Raw genomic sequence first — 26,032 nt, forward strand, 5'->3', positions numbered from 1 at the left:
GCTAATGCTTGCTCTTGGGGGAATTACTGGAATTCTTGGGGCTTTGTAAATTATAGAGTGTGGTCTAGACCTACTCTATCTGTAAAGTGTCTCGAGATAACTCTTGTTATGATTTGATACTATAAATAAAATTTTATTGAATTAAACTCCGGTCCATTCAGAAACATCCTCCGAGTTAGAACCGACAATTAAATTATGTTTATTAAATTCTCATCATACGCCCGACAGCCCTTTTAATTCCAGAGCTCTCCTCCCTACGTGCACATGTTCCACCAAAACAAGTTCCTTCCTGAGACTATTTTGCAGAGGTACCATATGTGCGTCCACTGCCCAAGACGATTGTGAATGGTTTAAAGAAATGCTAATAAACCAGAGCTTGTTTTTCTCCTATTCAGGAATGTTTGTTTGGGCTAGCGAGGCCCTCCTCAGCAGCGCTGTGGAGGAAGGTCTGGCAATGCGAGACTAGAGGAAATGTGATGCTACCAAGGCCATCCAAGCTGACCAATCATAGTTGTTGCGGTCTGCGTTGTTGTGACGTGTAGTTACATTTGTGCAGGGTATGGCGTAGGGTCCATGTACCTACGTTTGTACCTGTGGCATAGATTCACCACAGAACCATACATGAAGCTTAATTCGCTTTCTTTCTGAGAGTTAGATGAGAAGATAGATACCACTTTCATGTCTGTGCATTACGTACAGAGTTGGAGTCAGGACGTGGTTAGCCTAGCTTAGCATAAAGACTGGAAGCAGCACGGTGGATGGCCTCCTAGCTTCAGTGCTGTCATTAACATAAAAACATGAGATATCTATCATCTCAATTCATCGGCAAGAAAGAAAATGAGTATATCTCCCAAAATGTTGAACTGTTTTTACATTTGAACTTTAGATTTTAAATACAGATATTAAACTGATAAGTGTTTCATAGCCTAGGTTGCCTTGGAGCCCATTCCAAAATCAAAAAAATGAAGATATGTAAATGACAAAAAAAAACATGTAACTTGCTTTATGAATCCCAATGTCCCAACTTTCAAACCAAGGAGTAGAGTAAAAAGAAATAAGCATTTCTTATTTGACACTGTAAGTGCTGGATTTCACTTTGGGATCCTAAGAGTGAAAAAGAGGGATTCCAGACGCTGCACAAACAGTTTAGAAGGCTTGCAAAAGCAATGCTACATTGATGGACATTTCCCATAGGCCATTTTGCATCCCTTCAAGTGAACTTTCAGTTTAATTTAATTGGAGATGACAAACTGCAGCTATTTTCACAAAAGCCAATATATACATCAATTGGCATCTCCACTTAATAGGATTCAGTTCAGTTCATTCAGCGATGCAAAATGGCACCAGCAAAACCAAAATTGTTTCCATAAGCGTGAGAGGATTAAGGGGTCCTAATGAAAGGGCAGATTACTTACTGATATTTTCTATACACCCTTCGTGAGTGTTTGGAGAGAAATTGATACATTCAACTATTTTCCCCATCAAAGAGCAAAGGTTAAATTAAAAGGCTGCAAGAGCTTAAAGAAACAGTGAGTATTTTACTTTCTTTTTTTGCAAGATACATAATGACTGATACTGCTATTGAGGTAAGTAAGATAATTTGAATGTGTCTCAGTATTAAAAACAAGCCCTTATCAATAAAACTGTGGCTCTTCATTTTAATAATTTAAATAAACTTAGTTTCCAAATGTCTCACACATGTCAACTCACTAAATGCATCATTGATCCGAGCACGTTGATCCTCAGAACTTCACACACATTATTCTACAGTAAACAACTGAATGCATTTTAACAAATTATTATCAATAGCAATAAATATAATACTGTAATTGTTCAAGACATTTAAAAACGATGATAGCCAGAGATCAATTAAGACAGCATTGGCTCAAGAGAAGTGTATCAGTTAAGGTATGAGGCTGTTAATCTGCATACCGTATATAGATATTTCCTGTCACCATACAATAGTAAAATATGTCCCTAATACAGCCCACTCCAATATAGACTTCAAATGAATAGGTCTATGTCATTCAATTTAAATAAAATTAGTTTTAATAAGATACTAAATACTACATCCACAGCATTTCTCAAAAGCAATTTATAACCAAAATTGGGATTGCTAAATTTTCCTTTACAGACTATAGTCATTCTAGAGAGAGCATACGGTGTTAAACATTATCAGACAAATACATTTTATGACGCTCATGCCTAAATAGGATGCATTCTTTTGATCCAGTCACTTACAAACTGCAGGCCTATTACTATTGCACCCACAAATGTGTCCATGACTGGCTTGGTTGAATTTTTACAAGGCAACAACCAACAAAAAAATATCCCATGCAGCCACTTCTTGTCTTTTATGGAGCTTAGAGCTGATTTTATTTAGTCAGTAATAATTTACCTTATATCATCCTAGAAATAAACGCAAGTGCTTTTTTAAAAGGGGGACAAAATAGAAATCCTCTGATCAAAAACTTGGCAACCCCTGCAGCAGGTAATGGCAGGCTATTTTTTAATATTTTGAATGCAGTCGCACAGTCGTGGTCAGAATACAAATACATGTCCCAGTCTCCTCTCTTATCTGAGGTTAGCCAACTCTGAGGGTCAGTCAACACTGCCTGGGTAAATAAGAGTTCAATTAAAAGCAACATGTAGCAGGGCTGTAGTATTTGAGTCCAGACTTGGACTCGAGTCCGGACTCAAAGCGTTTTTTTCTATTGTCTCAGACTTGTCTTGGACTCATTGGTATTTGGACTCGGACTTGTCTCGGACTCAGCCATTGGACTCGCCAAATATTCTAGTTGGTCTCGAACGAGTCCAGCACTATATGCTTTTTTTCTAAAGTAACTTCCTTCTTCAAAACAAAACCATTGATGAAGCGCGTATTGGTTGCCCTAATACCGAAAGTTGTTGTAACTCAAACATACATTGTCCGATCAGCCCCAAATATTTTATACATGATGCTAATCCGGGCCTGAACTGATCCACATGGGTCTCAAGCTTAATTATGGTAAATTGGCTCAATAGCGCCCCCCCTACACAATTTCAAAGAAGTAGCCCCTGTAGTGCGTTTCACCTAGACCTATGAGATTTGGTATGCATATGTATCATCTCCAGACTTACAAAAAAGCCTCTTGAAGCCATACCCTAAACCCAACAGGACGTCAGCTATATTAATATTAATGTGCGAATTATGGATGATTTTGACATTTGCCGACTACTTTAACATACCATCCTACAGATTTAACCCGATCGACTTCAAAATTGGTCAGTACAATTTAAAGACCTTGCCAAAGCTAAATTGCGAAGCTTTTGCACTTGCTTCACCTGGTATACGCCTGGCTGCGTCACATACCTCAATCATCAGGCATCAATTGTTGTTCATTTTGGCCACAGACACAATGTCAGCGAGCACTTTGTACTCTGGAGTCTTTAAGACAAGTATCAAGTTTAAGCATGGGAACATGTCCGTTCAGGTTTTTAGTGACACCTTTGTGGCTTGTAATTTGTTACATTTTCCATCAGCATATAATATAATTAATTAATTATTATATATAAAATAATAAAAAGACTCATGTGACTTAAGTGACCTTGTTATACTTGTTATAAATAATATGGCCTAATTTGATCCTACAGAGCTGCATTATTTTTTTTAAATAGAAGATATACTTTCTCTCGCATCACATAAATTATGAACAGGTAGATAAGTGGTCTTGAAGAGGATTCATTTTTTTCTGTCTTGGTCTTCACTTGGACTTGAACCTCTTTGGACTTGGTCTTGACTTGGACTCGACTAGTCCTGGTCTCGGACTTGTCTTGGACTCAACAAAAGTGGACTTCACTACAGCCATGACATGTAGACATGTTTCACACATATCAAAATATGACACTGACAGGTGTATAGGGTGTGTTGTATTCCTGACTTACCCAATAGGCCTGGATACCACCAGCTCCACTTGAGGCTCAGCTTGAGATTCCAGGATAATGTTGTAAACTTCCTTCATGGTCGCCCCCGGTAACAGCTTCCCGTTCCACTGCAAAACTTCATCCCCTGGAATTGGACGTGCATTTGAAATTGTTTGTGACATTGTTTATTGTTTATTAAAAGGATCGGCATTAGCTGATGCCGTAGCAGTCAGCTACTCTTCCTGGGGTCCACACTAGACACACAAATTATACATATTACATCACAGACGTTCCATTACAAGAATATATGTAAAATCACATCAATATGCAATACACTCATCCACGCCCACATACATACACATGCATGTACACACACACACACACACACACACACACACACACACACACACACACACACACACACACACACACTTCCCATAAACAAGAGATCAAATTAACAGTCTCAGTAACTATCACATTATAAATAGCCCACAATCTAAAACCTATTCACACAGAGCAAACATGTTTTTTTATAGAAAAACAATTATAAAACACAATAGGAATGTACTGTATATATATTTTTGAATATTATATTAGTGTAAGAATATTCACCAAGTTGGACATGAGGGCTGGGTATGAGTCAGGGTATCAGACAAATTTAGGCGTAATTCATCTTTATTCTATATTCTTCGTTTTGTCAACAAAACCCATAAAAAGACCAAACCCCACAATGTGTTAGTCCGCTTCTCAATATTTTCCAGCTTTCCTACCCAGCCCCAAACCCATTCATGGCAATTGAGAGATGCATTTTTAAAAGCAGGTCACAAATATATAATTTAATTCTTAAAAAGGCTTAGTAATTTTCCTAAAACAGCTGGGCACTGTGGTTTTTAGCAAACGTTACTCAAACAGGAGGGAATCGTGCATTTGTTGGGGACTATTTTTAGCCGCGGATTGATACACATTTGGTTTGCTAGTGAGTATTTGGGGCAGCAGGACAGTGTGTGGGATGGAGTCAAAATGTGCTCCTGGTATAATAATAATAATAATAATAAGAATACATAAAACTGATATAGCACTCCTCAAAGACGCTTTACATACAAATAAAAAAACGAACAAGTGAACATTTAATAAAGAGAATTGAAATAAAATAGCAAGATTAGAGTTAATAGAAAAATAAAAACATGGGGGGGGGGTGTCATGTGACCTAGTGCAACAGTGTGGCTCATTGGTCCCTTGATTTTTTTGTCCCATTATTTTTTTTTCACTTTAATGCTCTTATCAACATAATACAAAGATACTTTTAAAACGGTGCCTGAACCGAAAGATTTTTATATATATATATATATATATATATATATATATATATATTTAAAAAAAGAGCACCTTGTTCAATTGTATTTGTCTGTTCTGTATGTTCAAAAATATAAAACAATAAAAAGTTGATCTAAAAAAAAAAAAGGAGCACAAAACGGCGAAAACAACCACTGGATGGGAAAAGGGTATTTTATAATAACTATGAATGCACCACGAGGCTGGCGAGGCGAGGCTGAGTCTGTGTTTTTCAGACAACGGCAGCTACAGTCTGGTGTTAGAAGCATTGACATATATAAAATGGACCAACAGATCCCTTTGCTCTGGACGGAGACCAGTGAAGGATATTAGAAGCACTTTTCCGGAGATGGCTGAGCGTTACTGAGCAGCCTCCAACTGAGAGAGACGACGTAAATGTGACGTGAGCAACCTGTCTGAAAGTTGTAAGTCTTCTGGTAGCTGTGCCAAGAGAAATCAAAATGCTAGTTAACATTAGTAATTAAACTTAAACAGCTAATGTAAGTCGAAACTGCCTGCGAGCTTCTCCTGTACTGTACTGAGTGACTGAGTAAGTCACGTGGTTATGACACAGTCGTCAGCCTATTTTTACAAAAACGTCTGCTACAGAGCCATAACGTGAGGTACAAGGTAATGGAGCCGTTTATACATTGTCGTGTTTCTTTAGAAATAAACAATGGACAAATAGAGTCTTTAAACGCTTCAGATGTAAAGTTATTCACTGTCAAAGTGGCGCCAATCTGAATGGCAGTCAATAGAATGCTAACGGGAGGTGATGGCTTGTTAGCATCAAAATGGCGCCATAGGAGCTACGCGTTCCGAGGAGAAGCTTACCCCCTTGGTTAGAAGCCTCTCCAATGAAATACAGTCACACTTTACACTGTTTAGCTGTCAGCAATTTAACAGTGTTTACTCCAGCTGCTAGCTAACGGTAGGCTAACATTACTTGCTGCTAAGTGTAGTGTTGACTAGCCTCTAACGTCCGTTTTCGGAGCATCAGAGAGAAGCGCAGGCATTTAAGTAACCTAAATATGGCACTGAAATCTGCGTTGCTATTCGGTCCGGTAGATAACGGTCGTTAAGGCACCGGTGCCGTATTAGCACCGAGTCTCCGATCCCCCCCACCCCAAATAAAAACTCTTCGGATCTACACGATTCACGTGGTTGACATTTTCCCATTCAAAACGGAGATTTTCGCCGAAAAGCGACTAGTTTGCAGGTATGTACTACTCTTTGGCCGGCTCGCAAGCCCAAACTAGTGTGTGCGGCGTCCCTGTTGTTTTGTTTCCGGTCTAGCTAGGTCCGGTGTGGTGTTGTAGTTTTTCTAACGTTACTAGTTGTTGCAACAGCATGTGAAAAAAACTACAAAGTTTGCTAGGCCAAAAAGAACGTTAATGTCGCGATAAAAAAATTTACGCAGTTAAAATGTGTTTGCGTTAATGCCGTTAATAAAGCGTTTAACTGACAGCACTAGTTAAATCGCTATATATCTGTGTTATTTGTTCCTGCATTTATTGTTTGTTTATTTTATATTAATGTTTAATAGGTCTATGTATGCACCAACAACCAAGACAAAATCCTCATAAGTGGTACTTGCTTGGCAATAAATCCTTTTCTGATTTCTAATTTTAAAGTTTGGATCATAATGACTTTGTCAGTCTTTGTCAAGACCTTCAAACAGTGTAACACACGTCACGGTTTACATTACCTGCTCTGAGATGTCCCACCACGTCAGCCAGGCTTCCCTTCTTGACTTTAGTGATGAAGGCACCTAATCTCCCTGACTCTGTTATTCTGCCTCCCACCACCTAGAGACAGAGAGAGATTAGTGTCATATCCATCATACTGTATATATGGGGCAGGCAATGGTGACTGAATATCGTTATAATAATTATAACACAAACCATAAATAAGCAACACTCCGTGTGTGTGTGTGTGTGTGTGCAAGCTATCCCCAGGTTTCCAGAAGTTAAATTTAAGACATTTTAAGACCTTTCTAATACCATTTAGAATGAAATTTAATACCAACTTCATGAACATACTGCCAAAAGTATGTAGGGTATAATGAAGAAGAAGAAAGAAAGGACTTTAGGCTTTAAAAATAATTGTTTACCAAGTACTTGATACAACATGTTATAGTAGTACTCACTACATACATGCTTTGTGACGAAACAATGAAGGAGTTATTTAATCTTATGAAAGGACAATACAAATGAGACCTTTGTGAAGGAAATTTAAGACTAAAGAAATGTAAGGACTTTTGAGGCCTATTCTAATATTGTTTTTAAGACTTTTTAAGACCCCGCGGGTACCCTGGTGTGTGTGTGTGTGTGTGTGTGTGTGTGTGTGTGTGTGTGTGTGTGTGTGCCTATTCTGACCTTTAACCCCAGCAGTGCTCCGGCTTCTTTAGGCATGGTGGCGCTCCGTTTGCTGAGGGTGATTCTTCCAATCAGATGGTCTCCCTCCTTGGACGGCTGCCAGGTTACAGGATGCTGCAACAGGAGACAACAAGAGATACGTACAGATGCACACACTGACACTGGGAGGACATATACGCCAATATATACACAGGAATACAAAATCAGCAACTACTGGAGAAATGTTAACAGTTTTGAATGTGATGATACTCTGTATTTTATATTCCAATTTCATTATTAATGTGGCTAACTACATTTAAGATTTATTTATTTAATTAGGACAATGCACATTAATCAACATTTCTGTAAATCCACCAGTGTTAGCCAGTCGGATAATTTTCAAATGTAGTCCTAGTTATAGTAACTAGCATGCATGTTTTTATGGTGGGAGGAAACCGGAGCACCTGGAGGAAACCCACACAAACACGGGGAGAACATGGAAACTCCACACAGACAGGCCCTGCCCGGACCGGGGATCGAACTCTGCAGCAACTTGCTGTGAGGAAGAAGTGCTAACCACTGAGCCACCGTGCTGCCTACATGTCTGGGTGTCTACACACTCTGGGTTTATTTACATCTGAATTTAATGCATGTTCCCTCTGAGAGTCGCAACAGTTTGCAGCATTTTGCTAGGCATCACTTACCTAAAGTTTGCTACCCAATAAGACCCACTGATATAACACAACAGGACACCAAATTGTTGTACATTTTTTGAAAGTCTTTTCAAATGTTAAAATGTCTTAACATGAATCCAACATATTATTAGCAAATATAAATTAGCCAATTTGTGAAAAAAAGTCACTAAGACAGCCATCCACAGATACAGTTCATCCTAAGGATTCACTGTGCCATATGCATTTTTAACATTAAACTTGATTTATAAAATCATGCCAACAAATATTTTAATAGCTTAGTATTCTATGCACTAAAAATGTAGGTATAAAGGCTTTAGGTCGCCCACACATTATTGTGGGCCCAGTTTAATATGAAACTTCTTTTATATAATATGTAGCAGGGGGTCCCTGTTCCGTCTCTCTCTCAGTTAAGGAGTCCTTGGCTTAAAAAATGTTGAAGACTCTACAACATTAATGGAGTCTTTGGAATAAATGGAATAAAAACAAAGTGGGTGATTAGCAAAGGCAGTGATAGCTGCCATCACTACATTCAATTTAAAAAACAGGACTCATTGGTTGAGAAATGTGCACCATGACAATGAGGCACTTTATAGCGCCTCTTGGCACAATCTGGGTCCACTTAATGATCTGAAAACGTTCAAGCTGAATATGAATAACATTAGATACAAAATAATAATAAAAACATGACTTACATGCCATACAGTGGGGTCATGGGGGTAGCACTCCCAGTCACCTACAAGAGAAAAAAGACCGGCTCAGATACTGTGGATGAAGCAGAGACGATAACCTCCTGCATATGCCTATAACACACACACTCACACACACACACACACACACACACACACACACACACACACACACGCATAAAGCAGAAAATGTATACACAGCACATACCAGCGTGAGTCCTCTCATACACAGCTCAGCCAAATTTGGAAGGTATTTGTATACAGTGGAGAGGGTTAAGTTTATTGAATTTTTAGGCTTGGGCTAGAATTAGAAATGTATCACCGCAGTGGCAAAGTAGTCCGCTGAGGCATTGATGATACCAAAGGACAGCTAAGCCTTTTAAAATGCTTAATATCCCTCCCAGATATTTTGCAGATTAAATGTTGTGGAATTACACCAGGGGTACTGCAGTGTTGTAAGGCTAAATACAAACACACACATATAACTTAAGTAAATAAATTTGCATTCAATTTAATTTTAATTAGTTAGAAAAAAAACTTTATGAAGATAAAGATAAAATAAAAAAAATATTAAAAGATTTTTTTTTGTTGTTTTTTACTTTTTATTACATTTACTGATGTGTCTGCCCAACCCATTCTCACTCTGAACTCGTAAAATACGGACGTTTGGACAGTGGCTGTCAGTGGCTGTCAGTGGCTGTCAGTGTCTGTCAGCGTCTGAAGCAACGAAAAAGGAGTCCTTCAGCGTGTTTGTATAACGTACCGGGGATAGCAGGCATCTACACAGGGTTTAGCGAGTAGTATGTAAGGCCGAAATTCCGCGTAGGGAGGTTAGTTGGGGTGGCTGATGGGTCAAACACAGGACTTTCATCCGGGAGACCAGGGTTCGTGTCCCGCTTGCAAAATTACGAATCCCACTATGGCCACACCAAGACCCGCCTTACAAAGCAGCTTGATTGGTTGGGGTTAGGCATTTCACCTTGAGTGGTTAAGGTTAGGATAGCCAATTAGTCAAGGGATAGGACCTGTACAAATCAGGTTACGTTGCCTTGCGTAAGCATGTATTCCTGGCCAATAGTAGCTATTGAAGGGCAGGTCTTGGCGTGGCCATAGTGGGAAAAAAAATATTGTGTCCCGCTTGTCACGTTTCCTAAAGTTGCTTTCTTCTTTAACCGTCCCGTTATTCCTGCATGTCACGGAAACGTAAGCCCACCCACAACCTTTTCCTAAACCCAACCGTCCCATTATTCCTGCGTGTCACGGAAACGTAAGCCCACCCACGACCGTTTCCTTAACATAACTGCGTCAAAAGGGACGCCAATAGTCCCGACCAAGCGCGTTTAGTTAAAGCGTGTTATATGACGCTAAAGGAGACTTTTAGCGCCAATAAGAACGACAAAGACACCTGACCAAGCGTCCGTACTTTACGAGATGGGAGAGAGAACCTGTTGGTCTGCCTATCATATGCCATTTTACAATTAGTTTCCTGCTTTAACATATACATTTTGTGACAGCCTTAATTTAAAAAAGTTCTCTTTAATATAAAATGTGTAATCAACCAAGACAAAAATTTGACAAAAAAATCCGAAGTCAAGGTCTACTTAATTACAAACTTTTTCCGAAGCTGTCAACCATATTATACAGTCCTCATCATTCGATGTACACTGCTACAACTCCTAAAAGTGCTATGCAATATCAACAGATCCATCTCTGGGACAACTGAGCAAGATCCATTCGCTAATGAGGACAGTGTAATACAGCTGAAAGCTTCAGAAAAAGCTGGTAAGGGGACTTTAAGTGGATTGTTTTGCTAAAGATTTCTGAATAAAATCCTATATTTTGGTAGATGGCACAGTTTCACTTCAATTCATTCAGGTGCTTGTTAGTAATGGCAAAGCCAGAGTAAACTGTACTGTATGTATGCAAACACAATTTAACAATAATTTTCTCCACTGGTTTTTTTCAGTATTAACTGTCTTTCAGGGAGTTCTCAACATGAAGTTGAAACAGGTGCATTTTCGTCATGTTCAGTGGAATATTTTAGACAATTACACAACATATTTTCAATGGTTCAGGCCCGTCTCCTGCTGTAGGCCTAAAACACAGGCTCCTCTGTGTTATACTGTCAATGCTGTGTACACATGGGCCGAGGGGCGCTGTCGAAATGTGTGCAGGATCCCGACGACACTGTTATGACACAGAGTAAAACAGAGCCAAGCGAGCCAGGAGACTGTGAGGTTAATGAGTTGTGACAACTTATAGTGACATTATGTAATCTTAAAGCAAATGCTCTGACGATAGACAACTGAGTTCTCCGTTTCAGAATTTGAGCGTGAGCGTGATTTTGTGCAGTGGGTGGGCCATGTTGGTGAGTGTGTCTTCTTGTGTTTCTAGACTTACAAGGACCTGAATGAAGAAGAAAGGCTATCAAAGTCACTATAGAGTCAGGACCACCAGAGTGACTTGTTGTGAAGAAGATAAGGGTTGTATGAGATTTTAAAAACTAATACATTCATAACAGTTTGATACATTTTTGATAAAATGTATGTATGTTCATTCAACATACATACATTTTGTATGTATGAATGCATGTATGTATGTATGTACTGTATCTATGTATCTATGTATAGTATTAATGTGTGAAATATAAATCTTTCTATTCCATCTGTCCTTTTGGAGCTACCTTTATGTTCTTGACAATGGAATACAAAAGAACCAATACAGATGAACCCATGTAACCAAAATCGAACCTATTATATCAAATAGAATATCAGTCATAGCTTAGCGAGAGTTTGGACTGTGGTCGCTTTCTTTCTCTAGCCTTTCCAAAACCAAAAACGGAAGAGGAAATGTGTAGGGAACAGATTAAAAAGTGCTTGCCTTGCCTGCTCAAACTAAAGCTACAAACGTTAGCATGTCTAACTAGCTAGCTTACTTCTTAGAGTAGTAACCTTGCGCTACTTCTGAGGGCAAGTAGCAAACCATTTACTACATCAGTTTGTGTGGTTATGCAAACATGTTTAAAAAAAAAATGTACAACTAGCACACTCACTGTGTAGTATTTTTTATGGAAACCTGCCCTGGGTGCTTTTAGGCTAATGTTAGCATCTCTGTCCTGCTCTTTATTGGATTGGGGGACGTTTACTCTCCAAGCCCAGCCAGCAGTATCTGTGTTAGCATTACTTTTGCTAAACACATCAGTTACATATTAAAAAATTCATACAAACTGCGAGAGGTTAATAAACCTCCAATACTGTATCAACAGTAACTAATCTCACCCCCCGTCAGATATTGGCTTATAACATGAAGTAGGAATTGTATATTAGTGGTGGATTTCTAAAAAATAAATTAGCAAATCTATGATGGAAAGAAGTTTATTTAGTAATTGTTTAAGAACTTGGGGGCCTATAAAAAGGTTCATGAGCCAGAAAAGGTTGACAAACTCTGGGATAAGGAATTCCAAAGTGAAAGGTGCATGTTTTATGATGTGTTATCATCTTTGTGCTGTGCTTTTTCATTCCTTCCTCTATCAGAGAATGAGTTGAGGTAGTAGCGTGTGTTTGTGTATAGGAGGATACTTGCACAGATCATAATAGGATCTACTGTACTGTGACTGACTGCATATTTGAGTGTGTGTAAGTGTGTGTGTGTATTTTCCTGCACTGATCTTACAATGATTTACATGCCTGGGTGCTTCTCGGCTGCCAGCAAGCACATCTCCGAGCTGACCTGGTCTCAGTCTCGAGCTAAAAAAGGAAGCAGTGTCTCGCTGCCACGCCGGTGTGTTTAAAACCTGGCCTGACAGAACACTCTCATCCTAAACCTCCACTTGATCAATGTCACAGAGACTGGTCTGGGTCCTGGCTAGTGCTGCGTGCAGGGGCGATTCCAGGATTTTTTAAGTGGGGTGGCACAAGGGGGGACCAATAATCAGTCGGGGGGTTCCATGGTTCCATGGTAACAGAATTTTGGATAGTCATCATGAAAACATTAATTGGTCATGTGACAAGGGCTGGGATATGTTGGCAGAACAGGCAGCCAAGTGACAGTACTCTGATCCAATGGAAATCACAGCTTTCAGATTGACATCACTCTAGCCCAATGGATTTTTCTTCTAGCCCCGCATCCTGACTATGTGCACCCTCTTTCTCATCAGAAGAAGAAGAAATTGTATTATTTGTCACATACTATCGTACAGTACTTTACCTATGGTCTTTACGCACACACTGTGCTCATAAATAATTTTTCCGGTTCACGCACGTATCTATTTTTAAAGATAACGTTATATGAACCACTAGGCTCGATAGCAATATCGATAAGCTCAGACCTTATTGATTTTTGAGAAATTTGGAACCGGGTCCTTAATAGAACCGGGTCTCGACACCCTTACTCTCACCCGCCCCATGCACTGAACATCGGGGGGACGGGGCTTTCTTCAGCGCCGCCCCCTCCTTCTGGAACTCTCTCCCCAAACACGTCAGACTTTCCACATCACTTGCTAAGTGATCAAAACGCCCAAAATCTGTTTAAAGCGGCCTTTAGCCTGTAACCAACTGAGCTGTTTCCATTTATTTCTATCTTGTTACTATACTGTTTTGCAGCACCTTTTTCATATTCATCTCTAGTTGTTAGTGATGTTTTTATACTGATCTTCCTATTTTTATAAGTCCCTTTGAGTACCTTTTAAAGCGCTATATAAACTAAATGCATTATTATTATTATTAGTGAAATTCTCTGCATTTAACCTATGCTAAGCATTAGGAGCAGTGGACAGAGACATACAGCGTCTGGGAAGCAACTTGGGGTTCAGTGTCTTGCTCAAGGACACTCTGACATGTGGCCGGAGGAGCCGGGGATCGAACCGCCAATCTTGAGGACTGACCCACTCTACCTCTGAGCCACAGCCACCAGAACACACATTATTGATGAAAGTGGCAAATACTGTAATACAGTGCTAAATGTTAGAAAAATAATGTATGCTCATTTTTAGAGCTGCAAAGATTAATCAATTAGTTGTCAACTATTAAATCAATCGTCTATTTTGATAATTGATAAATCGGTTTCGGTCATTTTATAAGAAAAACATCATCAACATTTACTGAATCCAGCTTCTTAAAAATGAATATTTTTTCACTCCTCTGTGACAGTAAACTAAATATTTTTGAGTTCTGGGATGGGAGAAAAACATGCTCTGGCTTAGTGGCATTTCTTTTAAACCAATCACAATCATCTTGGGCGGTGCTAGACACCGGGAAAAAATAGCCCCGGGAAGGAACTTGTTTTGGAGGAACGTGTGTACGTTCAAAAGTTGTTTTAGTCGTGCAACAGAAAACTCAGATTGGACAGATAGTCTTGCTAGCTGTCTGGATTTACCCTGCAGAGATCTGAGGAGCAGTTAAAGCGTAACTCTCGCCAAAATGCAACCTAGGGTCTTTTTGTGAATGTACCCGAGTCAAACTTTCGTTACACAGTTTAATAAAAAGAAAGGTTTTGAGCAAATCACTGTAGCTGTTGTTCTTCCGGTCTCCGTCTATCGAGCCAGTCAAAAATAGTCGAGGGAGGAGAGTAAAGATGGAAAGCTCCAAAAGCTTAGTTCCATATAAATGCACGGATAATTCGTTGTTTTGTCGTTAGTGAAACACAATATTGACCTTGTAGTTGAAAAAGGAGCCTCATATTAGAATGACATTTTCTCCTATGGAGTCCGTTCATTCACATTCGGAGATCGCCTATTTTTGACTGGGAAAATGGCGGATAGCGTAAACAACAACTGCTAACGTGAGTTGCTCAAAACCTTTCTTTTTAGTAAACTCTGGGTACACAAACAATGTTGTCAATGCTTGCGTTCATGCGTAGAGTCCCTGGTGATACTTCTAGCAAAGTTTCATGTTGTGTCAAGCCTTCTTAGTGTTTTAAAAATAACTATTTTGAGGCTAGCATAAAAGTGCCCCTAGCACTCCCATTCAAAAGGCCATTTGACCGAAAAACGAAAATACGGTAAATCTTAAAAGTGGGGATTCCGTCCTAAATATGCTTTTAAACGAAAGTTTGACTCGGGGACATTCACAAAAAGACCCTAGGTTGCATTTTGGCGAGAGTTACGCTTTAACCATAGTCCTCATAAATCCATCTGAGTTTAAAATGCCAACACAAAGAAAGCCCAAGGCAACGGATATCCGGTCTAAATTAGTGAAATGTGACGGAATTTCCGTTGGCAACGGAGTGATCCCGGAAGTGGAATCACTGATCGACATTTTCCACCATTTTATAGACCAGACAAGTAATGTATCGAAAGTTTGTTACTGTACCACACTGGTTCCCAAACTTTTTCTGCAGGGCCTGTCTGCTTTACGTTTATCTGGCAGTCCTTTCACAAACTTGACCATGCTTTGCTAACACAGCAGCAGAAACATGCATTTTTTTTTTTTTTATATTCAGTGTTACCCCCCTCAGCTTGGGAACCACTGCTATAACATATCATCAAGGGCTAGTTTTGGTAATTATTCAAATTTTAATGGAATTTTGATCCCAATTTCAATTTCAGCTCCTTACGATCACAAAAACAATGTAATCGATTATAATCAGTACATTTTGCAAGTAAACTCTTCTATTGTCTTGTTCTGAATGAGAAAGTTCAAACAGGAAAAATTTAAAGTGTAATTTCACAGTTCAACATGTTTTCACTGTTGATTTGTTGAACTGTTACTGTTTTTTAAGTTCAATAAATGCAACATCTATCCAAAAGTCAATGCGTAATCGTGTTGAATAATCGTGATTTCAATATCGACCAAAATAATTGTGATTATGATTTTTTCCACAATCGAGCAGCCTCCTAGAAGTTCTCCTATGAAGTTTGACGTTGGCGTATTAAAGGTGTGTAAATCTCTGGATGGGATTAAAACATTTTGACGATCATTCATATGATGGCTAAAAAAAAGCAAGATTCTTACTTTTCAATAGGAATAGTGTAATTTCTGAGGATAGACTTGTGAGTGTATGCATGTATGACATTTTTATCAACATTGAGACAAGTTTCTTTTTCGTGGAAGTGTCAGGTTAGTCTCTGCTTATCAGATATGGGAAGTAACAAAGTACAAATACTTTGCACTGAATCTGTATCTTTGTAGCCTATTGTATTTTGTTTTCTTGCACTATGTTGAATGTGAAACTGTATGTTGTCTTTGTACGCTTATGCTTTTCTTGGCCAGGTCGCCGTTGTAAATGAGAACCTGTTCTCAACGGCCTACCTGGTTAAATAAAGGTTAAATAAAAAATAAATTTAAAAAAGTAGATTTTTCAGATATTTTTATTTTACTTTACTATTTATTTTTGTGCCGACTTTTTACTTTTACGCCTTACATTTTTAATAGATAGACTGTGTTCAGCACTTTAGTCAACAGTGTTGTTTTTAAGGTGCTTTATAGATAAAGTTGGATTGGATTGGATTACATTTTTAACACGAATATCGGTATTTTCTACTTCTTACATTTTATAAAATTGGCTCGTTACTTTAGTTTAAAATAATTTCAGTGGAGTTACCGTTGTTATTTTTCGCGTCATCAATACCAAATTCAATCTAATTGGATTGAAATGTATGTTGCACTTGACGCACCACTACAAGGCGACTCGACAGATTTGGCGGTATTCATTCGCGGCAAATCATTGTGGCTTGATGGCCGTTACGTTAAGGGGAAGATTAAAAAAGAGAAACTGGATCTGTGAATTCTCACAGAATCACAACTGAATTCACATCTTGCTACTCAGTCAGAATCTTATTAACCTGGAGTCCCAGGCTCTGTCACAATAATCATATACAATATGTGATGTTTTAGGCCTATTCAGTCCCTCCAGGATTTCGCGATGTCGCGATCGCGCCAATTCATGCAAATTCAACCAACCACCGTGACTTTGGTGCGACTCGCAATTTTGACCAATCACCGCAACTTTTCCGCAAATTTGACCAATAACCGGTGCTATCCTAGTACCATGTCTAGAATTAAACAATACTAGAATATTACTCCACCCTTTGCTAGACTGATTTAAGCTTCTTTCTTTTTTTCAGCACAGTTGGATACATAGCAGTGAGCCACAGTGCCTTGGAATGGTTAGTAGTGAAGTGACAGAACCCAGCTTGAACATGACAGTAGCGTGTACTCGGGCTTGGGGAAATAGTTGGCTATGTGAGGCCCCACACGGGCAACGCTGGGATCAACCAGGGTCAAACTGCCCCATCACAGACACACTAACATGCACACACATGTACACTTAGTGTGGGATTGCCCCCCCGCCCCCTTCAGGGCTAAGCTGAAAACAATACAATATGACACAGAGGAAAGCGTTGGGATACACACACATGGGCTCGCACACACTCTTTAACATGCACGCTGGTATGCAGTGTGCAGCGGCTCACTTTGACATTCAGACTGCCGGCTACGACCCGCTGCACGCACTGTACACACAAGTTAGAAAATGTTGCAGGAGGTGCAATGTTTCTGCAAACACAACCAGACGACAGCATTTAGAAAGCATCTAAGGTGCTAATGTTTTCAAGTAGCTTGGTGTGTAATAACGTTCAAGAACTGCAAGCCCGAGCAAGCAGTTTTTCCTCAAATCAGCTGGTATCAGAGCAATCTTACCTGTTCTGATCACTGAACGCAGAGAGTTTAAGTAGAGCGCCGTCTGCAGATTCAAGTCTGAATGAAGAAGGCACACTGAGACTAAACAGCTCTGTCCACTTCTTACATTCACCTCCCATGATACAGTGTTACAGTGGGAGCAGAGTGGGAGTGTTTAAACACACACACACATGCACACACGCGTGCACACACACACACACACACACACACACACACACACACACACACACACACACACACACACACACACCAAAATCGCAGTGCCTCATACCTCATACACAAGAACTGTAAATTCTATGTTAGTAAGATGCGTTTTTTTTATATCAATCATTCTAATGACCTTATCAGGCTCATTTACACAGTGAAGTTGTAGGAGACACCTTGCTCCTGGTTGGGTGCCTTGAGGAATTAAACCAAATAAAAAATGAATCAAGACAGGTAACAGTTCAAATGTGTAAGTGCACAGCTGCAATGATATGTCTGTATGTAGCTTTTGCATTAGCCAACAGTGTCAGCATGGTGTGCATTTAGTGCCTCATCAGGAGGAGGTGAATGGTCCACCGATGCATACGAAATGCTTCCACATGAAGCAAACAGAGTAACATATATGTTTGTTTACTTCCTCCCCTGTGTCAGATATGACATAAGAGCGTCGCTATGAATGGAAATTTCTCTTCTCATAGCCGTGTCCAAATTCCATACTGCATTCAATTGTTAGACAGGTTTTGAGTCTGTTGAGTATTTAAACCATAGACAGTCCCTCCAGGATTTCGCGATGTCGCAATTGCGCCAATTCACGCAAATTCAACCAATCACCGCGAATTTGGTGCCACTCGCAATTTTGACCAATCACTGCAACTTTTCCGCAAATTTGACCAATAACCTGAAGTTTCCCGCGACTTCAACCAATCCCAGCAGTCCCACGTGCACTCTGAGAGCCAATGACCAAGCGGGAGTGAGAACGGGTTGATCTTTTCCTTGTTTGTGATATGAAGACGAGACGTATGTGACTCGAACATCTCACATTACCAACAAAACGTACAGCGAAAGACGTGTGCAAAACATTTCAGACCGTCCTGCCAACCTGTATACATTTTAACATCAATGTACGCTGTAACGATTTTTCACTCTAAAGTTGCTGCCGTTTCAATGCTGTTGGCTATCTGCAGCGGGCGGGGCTGCAGCTCCCTTCCCCCATGCGACTGACGCTTGCACACACACACAAACACACACACAGACACACACACAAACAACACACACGGTGGATGCAGGAAAAAAAGGAGATGAGACGACACGATGACCTAAATTGAGGACAGCTGCACTCGTTATTGTAAGTGCAATGATAAATTAAAGTCAGCACTTTATCAAACCGTATGAATGTGTGTCCCAGGCCAGGTTAGGAAATTAACTAACAATGTAAAGATCAACAAGCCACTGACAGATATGTTCAAATTTGATTCATTCAATACATTATTATTTTTTTTTCATATTATACCAACATTTACAGCATCCTGAGACTTTTTGGTGAGGTTACTAGGAAAACTCAGCCCAGAGTAGTTTTTTCTCCCCAAAACAAGTTTCCTTTTTATTTTTACAGAACTATAAAAAAAAATCGCAACTTTTTTGCAACTTTCACTGTCTCCAGCAACTTCATTGCAACAAACATACAAAAGACATTGCAACTTTTATCGCAATTTTGAACAAAAGCTCCTGCAAAATCAGGCATTTCGGGCCGCAACAACCTCAAAAAAAGGCAGCGAAAACCTGGAAGGACTGCATAGAGTGTAAAAATAATGGACGTAGCATCAGTGACGTCACCCGTCACCGTTTCGAAGCCTCAAGTTTGACAATTTGGTTGTCACCATCTTGTTTTTTTTTTAAACTGGACGTGACAATATTTGGACAAGAGGGTGGAGCTTGGGAGGATGACCAGTGTTGTCTAGGGTTGCGATAGCGCTGTGCTAAGCTAAACGCTAGAGAGGGAAAGTCGCCGATTTTTAACCGGCTGAAATAAGTCATCTGGCGGAGTTTTACCAGCAGTAACAGCGGACCTAAGACATTTTTAGGCGACCAAAATGTTCCGATCAACTTTGATGCAGTGAAAACACACAGTAAGTGTTAAAGTTTAAGTCGAAAACATGGACAACATCCAAAAAAACAAGTCCAGGGCTATTTTAATGTACACAGTGCCAGGGTTAGCATTGCTAAGCCTCTATCATGATTAACAGGTCGGCGTGTAGCCACGCCCTAAAGGCAGTTACACAACGGGCCGATAATCGGCCGTTGGACAGTCTGGCGAGGTCAGTGACTCGAGTCTGTACGGTGTGTTTCGTGCCGTCGTCCGTTGGAGGAGCTGTCGGCGTTCATTTTGGCCGACCTGACATGCTCAGTTGGAGACAGGGCAGCCGGGACTCACCCGGAAATAGCAAACAGTGGAGTCACCCCCCGCTAGAAATTAGATAGAATGCAGGTTTAAGGCACTTCCACATTGGCTTCACTTTTCAGACCCGGAAGCATCGTCCATTGTTTTTCACAGTCTATGCCTCAGACTGGAAAAGAGACAATATTAAGTATGCTTAAAAAAATCTGTATGCAGACCAAAAAAAACATTACATTTTTAAGTGTGCTGTTGAATGCACTGCACAAATAGTATGAAGAAGCTGCTCAAAACATAACATAATTTGCTGGTGGTGGTGAGGCATCTATAGAGACACATCATGGAAAACAAAAAAAATAAGTATGAACTCTTCAGAAAAAACATTTTGCTTTTTCTTTGTGATTTTTAATTGGCATTCAAAAGTCACAGTTTGACTGACGTCTGTTGGTGCACTAATTCTATAATTTCTTGTCAGGACCCTGGATGGTATATTATGTATACTGCTGGAGCCATTTTAGCGCTGGATCTTGACATATAACCTCAAAAGACTGGTCCTATAGTGAATCTTTAGAGCAAGGGCAGGACATGTGCATCAGATGTCATGTCAGTTTAACATGTGATCTGAGAGATAAGAGTGGTTGTTATGGTGTTTAGTGTTGACCTGTAGTCAAATAGAAAAGTACCTCCCTGGCCTGAGCAGTGTAAGGTACTGCCATAAAGCAGTGTTGAGACAGACCATTCCCTCAAATTTGCTCCAAATCAAAATGCCTCAGATATCGCGTGTGATGGATGGATAAACAAATGAATGAACTGACAGATGGCAATACTTTCCATATCCTCCCTGGCTGAAATCAACAACAGTCTTTTTTTCATGGACAAAAAGTGATGATTGATATTGTCTCTCACCTCTCTCGCTGACACTTTCGATCTCAGCGTCCTCACAGCTGCTGTACTCGGGCGTGGTCCCTCCCTCCTCCTCTGAGCTGCTGACGCTGGTTTGCCTCTTCACTCCGGCCCCCAGCCCCCGTTTCAACTTGTAGGGCCTTGGCGGTGGCGGACGCAGAGATTCCGATTGGTCAGAGCTGAGCGAATCATTGCGCAGCATGCTCTCAGCCTTCTCCCGTTTGGTCCGTCTCGCTACGGGTCCCTGGCCGGGGTTCAAGCCAGGCTCTCTGAGTTCAGGGGGAGGGGGCTGCTGAGCAAGGGTGTGTTCATGTGGCCCGCCAACCCCACCCACCGTCCTCTGACCAGGCCGCACGCCATCCCCAACATCCCCTACTACGCCTGTGCCACGACCCTGCACAGGCCAAGGGTGGCCCCGGCCTCCAGGAGGGACCGGCCCTGCTTGGCGAGGGGGGGCACCGCTGTGGTCCATGTGGTGGTAGCCCCCCTCTTCTGTCCGTCTTACGCCACCATTTCCCCCCACAGGATCATGCTCCAGAGAGCGTCCCTTTGTCAGCCGCCGGCTGCGCTCCCTGGACTCCCCCCGCATGTCCCGGTCCATGGAGACCTGGGTCTGCAGTCTGGCCTGACCTGGCCGGCGCTCTCCGCGACCAGCTCCTCCTCCTCCCCTTCCATTTCTCCTGGGGAGCAATCAATATGGGGACGGAGAGAGAAAGAAAAGAAACGGTGAGATCTGTTGGTATTTAATTTCAGGCACATAGATCACTGGATACTGTATTTAAGATATATGTATTTAGCCTCATTGAATAGCAGCACCGCATCAGACACGTTTCTGGTGTGTAAAGACATAAAAAAAATCCAATCAGCCACGCAGCTGACACGCAACAGAAACGCCACGCTCACGCCACGCATCCAGTCTGTCGCCAGCCTTACTGCGCGATGTGAGTCGAGTGCAGATGTGAGTTGCACACTTTGCGACAATGACACTCCCCCTCCTCACCAGCCCCACACAGGTAGGCTAGACCAACCTATTTTGAATGTAAAGATAGAAATGTATGTAATATTGTAAACCTCTTTATCTTATAAGGAAAGTTCCATAGTCACAAAGCAAAATTTTCCAAATCAACACCATGTTTTAAACTATTCCAAATTGAAACTGACATGTACTTTGAGTCTCTTAAATTGGTAACAAATAAGAAAGGTATTTCAATAACTGATATATACTCAAAATTATTTAATTAAGAACTCCTGCTGTCAATAGCATTAGTGAAGCTTGCAAATCTGTCACTTCTAATTTATTTATCTTATTTGTTTTTGTTTAAATAATTATTTTTATACTTATCTTCATATTATATTATTTGCACTTATTTGTCTTATGTTTACGTACTGTGATGACTGAATATTTGTAAATTCAACCCTAAATAATGGGAAATAAAAAAAAAAAAAAAAAATGTAATAAAAGGTAGGCTAGACCAGATTTCACGCAGATCTGTTTTGCTGTTAGCCACAGAATAATGAGATAGGTACATTACGTAGCAGTAATTTATTATTTAGCGTAAGGCATCAAATTTTCACGGCATGATCCCTGATGTCAGTTCTAGATCAGAGTCTGAAGTAGCCTACAAGAACCTGCTAACGAGAGACTTCTGTAATGTCAATACAATCAAAAATGGACCTACATAACGAAGTTTGTTCACTGCTGGCTGCAAGTTAGCAATCAAACACAACAAAGGCTGTCACTTGAATGGCATTTTGAGCTAACGTTAGCAATCAAACAATCATAGCAAAGCCTGTCTACGGAAAGCCGTCCCACTCCCTATTAAGCCCCATTGTACCGAATTTGGTTGCAGTCCCACCAGAGTTCCACTGGTGGGTCCAGTGCAAAATGAATGGGACTCTATGGAGCTAGACGGCTAAATTTGTCTCTTTCGCCTGATTGTTGTTGAGAAATCTCAGATTTGATTGTAGTTTTTGCAAGTTCAACATGGATTATAGGTCGAAAGTTGAATGAACGAGTACTTATGTCCTTTCGATTTCTTACAGGTTGAGTCGTTGTTGCCCATAACACGCTAGCATTCTGCTAATGAATGCTGCAGTGAAGGACTGATTACGACCAGAGATCCCGCTTGACGGCATCCGAAGCAGAACCAGAATGTCGAGTGAATATTTCGGCGTGGTCTTTAAAACATTAGCAAACCTCTTTCTAGCACGTGTATTGACAGGGAGAGCCTAACCTGTCAGCTGTCTTGTCGATGGAAGTTTTCTGTGTTGAAAAAGGAAGTGACTCAGAGCTTGCCGTAAAGCAGTATCTCTGGCGGTATATGTGTATGACGTCATTGACATTTTAAAAGGCTTTTTAGAACAAAAAAGCCACGTTAAAAAAATCTAACACCCAGCAGTGTGTATTTTCTTAGCCTCCCCTTTTGAATGCAACATTCAAATTACTAGACAAAAAATTATATCCTGAGAAAAGTGGATTTTGAGGGGTATAGCTCCATAGAGTCCCATTCATTCTGCACTGGGCTGTGAGCGCCCCCTATATGGAACTCTGGTGGAACTGCAACCAGTTCAGAAGCCGGAAGTAACGAGAGAGTGCAACTTCTTCCCTTATTAGAAATTCTTTGATCATAGATTGCTAAAACGTTTTCCGGATCCGGATCCCTTGGCGTTATGCCGTAAACCGGTTAAATCTGAGCATGCGCGACTCATATCTGCACTCGACTCACATCGGGCAGTGACAGCGATCAACAACCTGCTGTGTGCCCAAGCGCACTGCCTTTTTAATACAAGTTTACAACCACGTCGCTGCTGATTGGGTAACATCTCCGACACACCCACCAAACCAGAGAAAACATACCTCAAAGCTTGTTGCACACCGTTTCACACCGTTCGAGGAAACGTCATTCAACCGGGAAACCGTAGCAAAACGGTGCACACCGTTATGAGATTTAACGTGCCTTAGGTCTTTTGGTTTGTGTTTTGTTTTAAGAGCTAGAGATGAGCTAAGCCTAGTTTTGTTATATATTAATTTCGTTTGGCACGACATCCAGGTCCCATCCTCCTCCACATTTTGTGAACCTTTTTGATGTCAAAAAAACACTTCAATTCTCACTTCCACACTTTTGATTGTTGTGTTATTGTCCCCGGTATCATCGAAGGGGACGTAACACTGGCCATGACAGTAAAAACAGAAATCATTATGTGGGCATTTTGGTGTCACCAAAAAACATGATAGCTACCTGAGTAAATGATATGTGAAAGACTCCACTGTATTCGACTGCTTTTAGTTTCTACTTCCGAACTATTTCACTCACACTTAACAAATACAACTGCTATGATTATGAATGGCTTACCATGTCATTGTTAACCTTAGCGTCCAGTAATGGAAAGTCACGAGTGACAACGCATTCTACTATCCAGTGTTTTGGAACTGACTGCATTCTTCCATTAGACTAACATAATGGCATAGGAAACAATGCCACAGACGGCTTGCTTAAGAGACATAATGCACCACTGTATAAAAGATGGAGGCTGGAGATAATGCACAATAATACAAATATTAACATATCCTACAAGGACTGCGTTCTCTCTGGTGGCTGAGGGATTGTGATTTAAAGGGGCACTCCAGCAATATTTACCATCACTATTACTAGTCATGGTTAGTCCTACTCTGCCTGTGAACAGCTGTACAGTATAATCATGTATGGTGGAGACATGGCAAGAATGCCATCCCTCCATTAATGTTCCAATGACACATTAGGTTGGTTTTTACCCATGTTTGTCAGCCATCTGTATGTAGGATTGGGCATCGAGAACCGTATGTATGTATGTCCTGACTAAGGAAAAAAAAGCCCAGAAGAATCCCATTAGGGGAAAGTTTCGAAAAAGACCCAAATATAGCCTATTCATACGCCTATTCATTCTTTTTCTCACGTGAATAGGGTGAACAAATTTAACCTTTAGATATCACCATGAAAATTACTGAGTTCATTACTTACATCAAGACAAACAAAAAATGTATTGCAAGTTTTTTTTAAATTGTTTGTTAACATGGGCAAACGGTGCATAATCTAATTACGTATGTGCTAATTTGCATAAATACCACAACAGATCTAAACATTGGGTATAGCCAGGTGAAAATGTCTTGTTGAATCTTGTTGACATCTTATAGTAAAAGACTTAATGTTAGGATCTGAATGGAACCCATTTAGGCTACCCATGAGCATTAATAAATAGAGGCAGGAAGAAGTACTAAGTAAACCAGCCATTCTCTAGTGGTGTATACGTAATTTGATTGTTTGATCGAACGAAACGTTCCCCTAATGGGATTCTTCGGGGCTTTTTTTTTCCTTACTCAGGACATATTGAGGATACAAAATCAGTTGAGTTTGCTTCTGTTGTAATTTGGCATACCTTTTTTTCACAAATTAACTGGACTAACTGTACTTCAAGGCGCTTGTTGTGTTGCAGCCATGGAGCACATGAAGCGCGCTCTAAAGTGTGGCTTTATTGTACCTTGAAAAAAAGCCCGGTAAAACTGTAAATCCCCATTGAAGACAAAATGTTCCTCCTATCTGTGAAATAAGCATGTGACCCGTTTCAACTCCACCCCTCAAAGAATCAGAGTCGAGAATCAATTAGAAACGGAATCAAAAGAAAGAATCGGAATTGGAATGAAAATTGTTAAAATCAAAACGATGCCCAACCCTATCTGTATGTATCTCCAGAGGCATAGGGTTTTAGTGATGTTGGCTTCGATTTGCTTGGATAACAACCCAATTCCTGTGTTAGATTTTTCCCTCACTCAATGCCTTCACTCTGTCTTATAGCACGAGTTCTACGACATTGCTTCAGCTTACGTGTCTCGTGGCGGTTCGCTGCGTGACCGGGCATCGGTGCCAGGTGTGGCCCCAGGTGCGCTGGGTCGGTTGGGGTCTTGGATCGCGGTGGTGGAGCCCGGGGGTGCTTGGGAACGAGAGCGGAGCTTCTTGTCCCCGAGCGTTTGGCACACAGACGGCTCGCTGACGGCTGAACCGAGGCCAGCGGGTTTCCCAGCCTGACCGGTGAACCACTCGCCCGGCTTGGTCAGGATCTCCTGCTGCTTCCGGCAGTTATTACACACCCAGATCACCTGGTTACAAAG

The 26,032-nt window shown here is 40.7% G+C and overlaps 1 protein-coding gene across 7 annotated transcripts in view; it reads right to left on the reverse strand.

The window, feature by feature from the left end:
* The window catches only part of LOC116044074 (regulating synaptic membrane exocytosis protein 1-like), a 168,711-nt gene that overhangs the window by 54,164 nt on the left and 88,515 nt on the right, over positions 1 to 26,032 (reverse strand). For 6 of the 7 annotated variants that reach the window (XM_035992040.1, XM_035992033.1, XM_035992034.1 and 3 more), the window contains exons 5-11: positions 25,749 to 26,020; positions 20,893 to 21,569; positions 8,980 to 9,020; positions 7,614 to 7,727; positions 6,944 to 7,043; positions 3,925 to 4,048; positions 1,416 to 1,433 (exon numbers count right to left, since the gene is read on the reverse strand). In XM_035992040.1, coding sequence (XP_035847933.1) covers positions 1,416 to 1,433; positions 3,925 to 4,048; positions 6,944 to 7,043; positions 7,614 to 7,727; positions 8,980 to 9,020; positions 20,893 to 21,569; positions 25,749 to 26,020 — 1,346 coding nt within the window. The remainder of the gene's footprint in view (positions 1 to 1,415; positions 1,434 to 3,924; positions 4,049 to 6,943; positions 7,044 to 7,613; positions 7,728 to 8,979; positions 9,021 to 20,892; positions 21,570 to 25,748; positions 26,021 to 26,032) is intronic. The other variant, XM_035992041.1, reaches the window with a different exon arrangement.

This window comes from Sander lucioperca, chromosome 15 (genome assembly GCF_008315115.2).
Source record: "Sander lucioperca isolate FBNREF2018 chromosome 15, SLUC_FBN_1.2, whole genome shotgun sequence".
NCBI lineage: Eukaryota > Metazoa > Chordata > Actinopteri > Perciformes > Percidae > Sander > Sander lucioperca.